Here is a 10,020-nt window from a genome sequence, read left to right as displayed (position 1 = left end):
GAGGTGTCACCACCCTCACCAGAGCTCATCAATTGTAACTATTCTTAACTAATAACATCAACAAAAATACTAACAAGCTAAAGCCTATCTTCGGGACAAAGCGGTTCTCGTCACACCTATTAACGAAAGGGTGGAGCACCCTCTCCACCTCATTACCACAGGAATTAACATACTTTAACCAATAACATGTATTACGATATCACAACTTGTTGAACATCTTACTATACCTCCTATACAAGCTTCATTGTGAATCCCATACATGGCATGAAACAAAAAATCTAACCTTCCTTATCCTGCCTACCATCCAATCAATTTCCATAGTAATAAATAACGTCTTTGATTGAACTAAATTAAATGAAAACTACACAGCAGTGGAAAGGGTTGATGGTGATGACTCTGTCCATTAGCAGAAAAATTTTAATGCCCCTGTCTTACTTTTTCTCGAAAATTAAAAAACTCTCTCCTCCTATCTCTTCCTTTCTCTATCAATCTCATTGATTCATTCATTCTATCTCTGTTATATGTCATTATTAATGACTAACAACTAATTTTACAATCAAAATATACAACATAACATTCTCCAAGTATATTTTAATTAAATTAAATTCAAAATTAAAATACAAAATTTGAAATACATCTATGTTTGGAAATCATTCTCTATTCTTCTCTACCTTTATATAAAACAGAAAATAAAGTTAAGAAGTTACTATAATTTAAATAAAAAAGTTAAAGTATACGTACTTCTTAATTAATTTGAAATTTTTACTGCCTATATTATTAATATATGTTTTTTCTTCTTCCGTTTTAAATATTTATTGCATGTAATTTAAAAAAAAATGTTAATGTTGTAATTAGAAGTTAGAATCACGATACAATTGTTCTACAATGAATAAATTAATTTCATAACTATGAATGGAAAACTTTTTTGGTGTGAAGGCCTAATTATAATTTTATATTTCTAGAAAAATAATATTATTGGTTAATAGCGATTAAGAAAATTAAGTAGGCGAAAATGTGCAACAAATTTAACTCCTAAATAAATATAAAAATAAACACACTAAATTCCTTCAAATTTTAGATAACGAATATTAAAATAAAATAAAATAATTAAACTCTTCCATTTGAAAAATAATACTTAATAATTTGTTACTTAATTTTGTTTAAAATCCTGTTCTAATTAGCCGAAGGATATTTTGTCCCGTAATTCTATGTTATGAAAAAAGTTAAAGCTATAAATTGTACGTTTTATAATGTATACAGTAGTGATAATTTAATTTGTTGACCTTTTTCAAAATAAAAAAGAAGGTGGAAAAAAATTGTTAAGTTATTTTTAATTTCTAAGAATGATTTCTAGTATTCCTGTTATATATTTATTTTAACGAGAATGTTATTGTCTTGATCTTTACGAGGTATAAAGCCTAAATCCAACATGAAATCCTGTGGCTTATAATCTGTTATGTTTCTTCCATGCAAATAAATTTTGGTACTTGTTTGGATAAAACTTTTCTCCACATATTAACGCTGGTATCGCGACAGTCAAATAACAAGGTTCCCCTACGTGGCTTCGCGTGGCGTCGGGTTGCATGGATCGTCACAGCTCTTGTTCAAGGTAGGCTTCGATCTGGGTGGGCTGGCGTACGGTGGGAGCGCCGCATGCAGGTGGCATGAGAATGTATGTCGGCTTCGCCGCGGCATATGCTTCCGCTCTATTTTCACGTTCTTTGCATGGGGAAGTGATTCAACAAGGCATGGAAAGTTAGCGTTTGACCTGCCCGAGCATCTGTAGGTTCAAAGTATGCGTGCTCCATAGAGGCATGATGAGCCTACTTTAGCCGGCGAAAGTGGTTCTGAGTGAGACCTTGCGGCCCCCCCTCCTTCTTGGTCATCGTTTAAGTTAATACTGTTAGTGTTTTCACACCGTGGTGCGCTAGTTATGGTATCTCGTCAGGAAAGTTAATGGTCGTGCAACAGTGGCCATGTCGACAGTCGCTCTTCACGCTGAGCCGTGTGTTGAGCTTGCGGTGTTACAGCGTATAATACGTGTCTCTTGTGACGAGCTACGGCATGAAAGTGCTGATGAATTATTTTTAACATATTAAGCATGTATGTACGAGAGAAGAAGATTGACCGGCGAATATCGATCAGGGGACAAGTACATACGATAAGAATGGTTAATTAATTAGTACATACATATATCCAATTATGAGATGAAGCATACATGAAAAAAATGTCAAATTATTCGTTGAAGAGGTAAGTAGTGAAAAACCTATACTAGTAAGAATTATTGAGAGAAATAAAAGTAAATGGTCTCAACTCGAGATACACCAAGAGATTATTATCGTCACCGGTTGCTATTCAACAACGTCGCTCACTCGAGGAGGCAACTTATTGCAGGGAGTCGGTAAACTTGCATTCACTGACGCTAAACACACTGGTAGAGCGGCATTCTTGCAAGTCACCTCGGCCTTCTTAAATGTGAAATTTGCCGAGGCACGCACCCATTAATGGTTCGGACATAATAAGATAGGTAAGTGATTCATGTGCTTGTTCCCAATGCCACCCAATCCCAAGAAAATATTGAAGGGCTTTATGTGTCTGCCTGATAGGTATTTGTAACGTGTGTGGTGTTTGTTTAGTCGGGTGAGACTCTCCCTATTATGGAGTGCCATGGTTTTGGAGGTTCTCTAAGCCTCTCTTCTACTCTAACCCTGAAGGGCTTTGTGTGATGCATTGTGGTGTGGAAGCCTTTGGGGGATATTTATAGTGCCACTTGGTTAGGCAATTTTTTGGACGGACGAATTTGCCCCGATCATAACAATGACTCTCTACATTGTGCATCTCATATTAGCCAGCCTCGTGATGCATGTACAATTGGGTCAAGTTGCGGGTCCCAGGAGGTCCTACACGGCCTCGTCTTGTGCCGTGTGTGTTTTTTGTTAAAGCAGGTATGACACGATAGCATGATGGACAACACATTGTTTGTACTGTAACACGCATTGGATTGTGATCCCTGTGAAAAGACTATTTCATCCCTGGCTAATGTGGTTTCCCGCCACAAATATGAAGACCTCATGGTCATACTAATTTAGTTCGAATGAGGTTGAAAAATATGTATAGGGTTATTTCCGTCAAAGGGCAAATAATGTTTATGACTATGTGAGGCTGGGGTTAGGTAGTAGGAGTCGTTCACGAAGGTCACAACACTTCCACGAGGAATTGCATAAATGAAAAAGAACTAGGGCCTCTTAACCTCCTCGACGAAAATGGTCTCCATGTTGGCCAATGGCAGTGTGCGGGTCTGACGGTATTATTCCTTTGCCACTGTTTATCGGCACGCCAGAATCTTGCCACCAAGGAGGACAACACAGGGCAGACTCATTTCGTTGGGGTCCGTGAATGGATCCCTAAGTGGCAGACACATTGCTTACCAGTCTGCAGAAACCACGTGAAAGATTCGCTCGTCCCTCAAAGCCATGTGAGCTGATTCCTTCCAAGTTTAGCTGTGATCTCTTTCTTTTGAACCCTTACAATGTCAATAGTGTCAGGGCACTCGGGTCCGTCTACCACGTCGTTCCCTTTGAAAGCTATCCCTAGTAAGTATCTTGCTGGTGTTGGAAACATGGTCTTTTCGAAAGACCTTAATGTCCCTGTTGTTGCATTAGGGTTCCGTGAGCAGGTGTAGGACCAAGTTGGCCCTATGAGTGTCGTTGTTGGTGCAGGCCCAAGCATGCCTGGCCCAACGAAACAAGCTTGTTTAGAAAGTAACCAATCTGGGCTGTGATAGCGAGACAATGTGTGGGCTAGCGGGTTCTACTTGACAGAAGCATGTACCCACTTATACTTCTGGGCCACTGAACGCGATCGCCGGGCCCGAAAATTTGAAAGGAGAAGGGGGTGTAGGGCAGCCACCGTTGATGGAGGTATTTGTATGGCTTGGGCGTATAACCCCTGGTCCTATACTAACCGTTTAAATTCCTGGATATTGCAGGCGCTCCCGTCGTTTGTCCTTCAACGAGAAGTCCCTTGGGAACGTTCGGAACATACCGCTTCCCGTACCGGTACCGGTTGATGGCTCGAGTTCCAAGTGTTCATCGTCGTGTGCGAGGAAGAAGTCGTGTTCTAAAACTAGGAGGTAATTAAAGATATGGAGTTAATTATTTAAGGGACAAAATATACATTGCATGGTATGTACCTGGGAATCTATGCTAAAGTTTTATTCTTAATTGAATTTTACAGGGGCTTTGTAGGCGAAGATGACGATAAAGTCTCATCATGTGGAAGTTCCCGATCCTCCCATGCTCCAAAAAACCAGGTACCTCTTACTTGTGAACTTTTGCTTTTGCATCCAAAATGTCGGTTATTTGGAAGTGCAAGATTGTCTGATGTGGTACGTGTTGCTGCAGGACGGCGAAGCCATCGTGATGAGTATAGTGACAAGTGTCTCCGGGATGCAGACGGAGGTAAGGAAACTTTCAGCCATGATATCCCGGCACGATGCACTTGTACAAGAGGTGAGAGATGCAATCAAGCAACTGAGAAGAGACAATCCTGCTGTGCCCCTGAACCCGCTTCCCTTCGGGCACTGCGCCACTTGCACATGTTGCAAGTGGGAAGCCACTCCGACGTCAAAGAAGAGGACCATCGACAGCCAACTACGTACTCCGGGGCAGGGCAAGGGTTTCTCATCCCGTCCTACCATGGACGCGACGTTCACGGTTGATCATATGCCATTCAAAACTCCGCGGAAGAAGAAACCTGCAAGAAAGAACCTCTGGCCCCACAAAAAGTCACCAGCAAGCCCCTCGCCGAAAGTGGTTCGGTCTTCTGGGATAATGGGGTTTAGTTGCAGCATGCTTATTAATTATTCCATTAAACGTTCCTTAGAGATAGCCTAACAAACCATTTCGTTCTAGCAGGTCGATTTGACTTCCGATAAAGTGTGTGATAGCCCTACAATGAGGAATCCCCCTAAAGAAGGCACTGGATGCCTGCGCCGTACCAGTAGGGGTCAGACCAATTACTATCCCACTGAGAACGACGATGTGCTCTGTGGTTGCCAAGGGATGACGATGAAAGTCGACCGCATTCCCCACGTGCGACATTCAATCTGTTTTTAAACTAATGAAAACACACTCTACTCTAGTATACGAATTCATAATTGCTAGTAGAACTTTCTTTGTGACACTTTGCATGGATTTCGCAGACCATGAACTTGGCATTCCAACCGCAGAACGACATGAATCTTTCTCCAATTGAGCTGGCCGTGGCGGCTTACATCTTCTGCAGGGATCTCCCCCCCAGGTTAGGACCATGAGGCGAGCTTGCAATAACGGCTATGTGGTTAGAATGTTTTTCGATATTGGAATTTTTTGACATATGTGCATGGTGTACTTACAGCGAACTACTAGTTGATGTCGGCGACTGCATCGCTAACAGGGCAGCCCTGATGACGCTTGTTCCGAGAGCGGAGGTTATGGATGATGTAGGTGCCTTTAGAGAACCTGCTAGTATAACACGATCTTAACGGCATGCCTTTATGCGTGAACTGATGATGACACACTGACCCTATTCTTCATTGATCACTTCCTTCACTGCAGGTTCTAAATGTGGTCGTCCGTATGCTCACAAGGACTTCAAAACAAACTCAATGGTTCCTCCCCACAAGCATCATGGTTTGTCATCATCTTACTTTTGAATTTTTTGAGCAGCAGTTAATTTGTTGAGAAAATTAATGAAGTTTCCCTTTCTGAATTATACCAGCAAGCCGCACTCGAAGGCCGTATGCTGACCTCAGGCACTGCCACCTCGCTTCGGAACAACTACATGCGGTGCAAGGTGGACAGGGTCACCAGGGTATGTTACTTAACCGTTATACTTTCGACTTAATTCTTTCACCTTACGCATGAATTCGGATGGCCTGTTCAATTTATGTTTAGATACATCAACCGATGTGGTGTGATGGTCACTGGTATCTGAAGATAATTGACGTCCCCCGCATGAAACTGATTTACTTGGACTCGCTTCGAGATCCTGCCCAAGCAGAAGCAAGGAAGACCGCAATGACGCGCGTGGTGAGTAACACAGTTTAATTCCCAATTTTTTTTATCGGTGTTGACGTTGGGTTATTGTTCGTTGTCATAATCTTCCTGTTTAAGTAGGCATTGTACCTTGAAGGGCTAACCCTGGGACACTCTTGGCTCTCCGGCAACTGCTCCGTTCGACCCAGGTTTTCAACGTTCGATTTCGAAGATCCTAAACTGCCCCAGCAGGATTGGAAATCGTGAGAAACGAATATCCTTAATCCACATGCCTCGCACATGCATCGTTGACTCAAGAAAATAAAAAGTGTCGCAAGTCATGGTAAAAGTGGCATCTTTGATGGAATACATACTGACTTATATTTTTTGTGACTGTGCAACAGAATGGATTGCGGCGTGTGGGTGGCACAGTGGATGATTAGGGACCATTTGTGGGAGGATTACAGTGTCCAGGTATTTTCCTTTTTCACTTGTTCATCCCATGATAGGCTCGCGATGGTTAACCACGTAGTTAATTTGTGTTCGGTTTATTCTGTGTTATAGAACGTCAGCAACGCAACGCGTATGCGCTTGGCGGTAGATCTGGTGATGAAGTCGCACAATGAGATGGCTGGAATTATGCAGAAAATGGAAGATAAGGACATAGTGAGACGAGCATTTAAGACATTCCAGAACATTTACAACTAGCCAAATTACGTCGTGTGAAGGCAGATCCTTGATGGAGAGACTCGTGTGGAAATTGATTTTGACCCAAATTATTATGTAGACAAAATTGAAAAAAACCAACTAAAACCTCTAACGCTGCGTGTTCGCTAGCAGCACTAAGAGAGTAACCACCAACACACTATGGAATCGTAGATACAAAACGTTAGGAAAACAGAACCCACACTATTGAAATTTGAGGCGACCGCTAAGCAACATAGACTTTACCCAACAATACAAAATTTGGCAACACAGAAAGTCTTTGTTACCTGTTATCCGGCGCTTAAAATCAAGTTCAACGCGTGGGAAATCCACCCGGCCTTTTGTTGGAGGAGGAAGGACCAATCACATTCTGTTTGACAACAACAAGCACATGATTTAGTCGACAGATCAGAATGGCTAAAACAGCAGTGTAGAAAAAATCGGAGTACATCTCACGAGAACCCGCGTACCTGGAGCAGCCACCGTTCAAACAAGTCTTCATTCGTTGCCCTTGTCGGAGTCGACATACTGCAGTAGCCTTCGTGCGGCGGTGGTTCGCTTTGGTGCCTAGGGCAAGGTTGGGATGCATAGAATTGGTGGATGTGTTGACCCCCAAGGAAGACGGTCCCCCCACTTCCCCCGCCACAGAATGGAGGACGCCAAGATGGACTACCGCTCCGATTCACCATGGAGGATGTATTCATCGCTGCGCTAGACACGTTATTGAGACCACCTTCGCCTTGAGTCGAGGTTTGATCCTGCAAGCATGTAGGCATGTTTAAAATTTTGTTCAGAATACAATCCATAAGCCAAAAAATTGATACCAATAATTTACTTCAGCAAGTACTAAACTGCACAGCCACCCGTGTTCACCTAAAACAAATTAACCCTTCTAATTTAATTTCGTTACTTGTCTCATCCTATACGAACTGAACGAATCATGACATAGTTTACAAGTATATTCCACGAAGAGTTTTACAACCGGGACAGTTATTATTGGCAAATGCAATGTTCAAACAAGTCCTACCCATGAATAACATCATAAATGGTCTTGTAACCCAGCGAATAACATGCAAAATAATCAAAATTAAGGCATCTACCAAATTTTGTCACTGTAAAACAAGACTAAGCTCAACGGCAAACCCTGTTTCGAATAAACTAATAACACAAATGAAACCTGTGTAGCAACCCATTTAACTGGGCAAGATGATCTCTAAGATTACCTCAAACGCATAACCGCGCTCGGTCGGTTGCGACGCTGAAGATGCTGAAGGGCCGTGAAGCGAACCTTTCCCAACCGTTGGCGAGACTCCATTACCTACCCCGGACACACCTCGTGCACAGTCCCCGCTGCATGTCCTCTTTGTATGCCCTGGGATGCCATATTTGGTGCAGCAACGTCTCTTCTCTCGGAAATCTGGTTGACTGCCTGGGTCGAAATCCTTCTTCCTCTTAGGGGCATCTTTTGTTCTTGCAACAACCGGGTCCTTCATTGGGCTCCATGCCGACATACCGGGCTGACCACCTGCCCTCTCATAAATTCGGTGACGTAGCTTTTCTAATACACTCGCGATGCTCTCCCTGGCGAATTCAAAGTCTTCCACCTCTTCCGAACCTAGTCTGGCGACCAAGCTTGTAGCCGAACAAAGTGCGGCATACCTAAGCATGCGACCCTCGTGTCCAGGTCTCGTAATCACCGGCATCCGGCTAGAATCTTTTGGATCCTTGCACCATCTTCTCAATATAAGACTGTCCGGTATTTGTTCCAAACCCTCGTATTTCATCACGCAGAAAATGTGACTACATGGAATACCCTCGCTATTCCACATCGAACAGTCGCACTGAATTTTCTTGTCATCGGGGTCGAACAAAACCTTGTGAATCCTACCAGGGGCGCCCATCCTTGAAAACTTGTAGACAACCGTTGTGCTGATGCTATCTCTCCCACGAAACAGCAAGGTCGCAACACCCTTGATTTGTTTCTTCACCTCTCTAAAAATTGCCCGCGTGTACAGTTTTGATGCAAAAAGCTCAATGGAGTCAAGCCCGGTTGTTAACACAGGGCTATAATACGTAGAATAGAACTATGCCGTGACTTCATTGTTTCGATAATCCTTTACAACGCGATCTAAGCTATGCACCAGCTCCAAAATGCTATCAGTGGATTTCAGGAACCCCCTTATGTATGCATTAATTCCCTCACACCTGGAGGTTGTCCTGTATCCCGCACAGAACGTGCCCCGGAGATATGCTGTTGCCCAACTCTCTTTGAGCTCGTACGTGCTTTGAACCCAACTATTATTTTGAAGGCCAAGTGACTCCACCGCCTTCTTCCAATATTCCTCAAAGTCCTCCACCTCGAAGTTGGCATACATAGCCTTCTTAAAGACCTTCCGGAATTCAGTATCCTTAACCCTCTGAACACAATTTTTCTCCAAGTGTCACCCGCACAGCCGGTGCCTAGTTGCCGGGAACACCTCCGCGATGGCTGCGCGCATTGCTTTGTCCCCATCCGTGACAACAACGCACGGCATCTTCTCTCCCATTACATCTACAAGGTTTAATAGCAACCACCGGTAAGTACGAACTTCCTCATCCTCCAGTAGCACAAATCCAAAAATGGCTGTCTGTTTGTGGTGATTTAACCATGAGAACACTACAAGCGGTTTCTTGTACTTATTAGACTGATAAGTTGAATCAAAAGCCATAACATCTCCAAATAACTGATAGTCGACATCATCTCACCGTCGACCCAGAGAATGCTCCCTAGCCGATTATCCGCAGTTCGCGTGTAACGGGCGACAGTCGTCATGTCGGCATTCGCCTTGCCCTCCAAGTAACTGATTGTTGCTGCAGCATCGCCATCATTGATTCGGGCCAGCCTTTGCCCGTGTACGTAATTATACAAATCACGCTTTGTAAATCGCAGCATTCCATACCCTCCAGATTGACCAGCCATATAAGCCATTATCTTCGAGGTTGGTATCCCAAACTTCTTTATGCTATCAACTTACGCTTTGTCACCGTTACTCATCTTGCGATGACTAGGCAAGAGGTGGGAAAACATGGCCGGAGCAAGCTCGTGGTTGTGCTCATCGAAGATAGTCCTGACCTTCTACACACTGCGTTGCACATCATAGTAAATCTTCAACTTCGCCTTGCAGTCAGTTTGACTCTCCAATCTCTCCTCCCTAACTCGCTCAGGTCGATCATAGTGCTTATGATGTCTTGTGCCTTGGCGGTGGCAGAAAAAGTCTCTCCTGACCAAAACCCCATCAACACGCCTCATATCTCCCTT

The 10,020-nt window shown here is 43.4% G+C and overlaps 1 protein-coding gene across 1 annotated transcript; it reads right to left on the bottom strand.

The window, feature by feature from the left end:
- Positions 1–8,806: 8,806 nt before the first annotated feature.
- LOC140181832 (protein FAR-RED IMPAIRED RESPONSE 1-like) lies at positions 8,807–9,690 on the bottom strand. Its single transcript, XM_072227287.1, has 3 exons — positions 9,468–9,690; positions 9,200–9,378; positions 8,807–9,139 (listed from the first exon to the last, which is right to left on the bottom strand). The coding sequence occupies exons 1-3, from the start codon at positions 9,688–9,690 to the stop codon at positions 8,807–8,809; spliced, it is 735 nt and encodes a 244-aa protein (XP_072083388.1).
- Between the last annotated feature and the right edge of the window lie 330 nt (positions 9,691–10,020).

The sequence above is a fragment of the Arachis hypogaea genome, chromosome 1 (assembly GCF_003086295.3).
Source record: "Arachis hypogaea cultivar Tifrunner chromosome 1, arahy.Tifrunner.gnm2.J5K5, whole genome shotgun sequence".
In the NCBI taxonomy this organism is placed as follows: Eukaryota; Viridiplantae; Streptophyta; class Magnoliopsida; order Fabales; family Fabaceae; genus Arachis; species Arachis hypogaea.
Note: the sequence above shows the minus strand (reverse complement) of the source record. Positions and strands in the feature narration are given on the sequence as shown.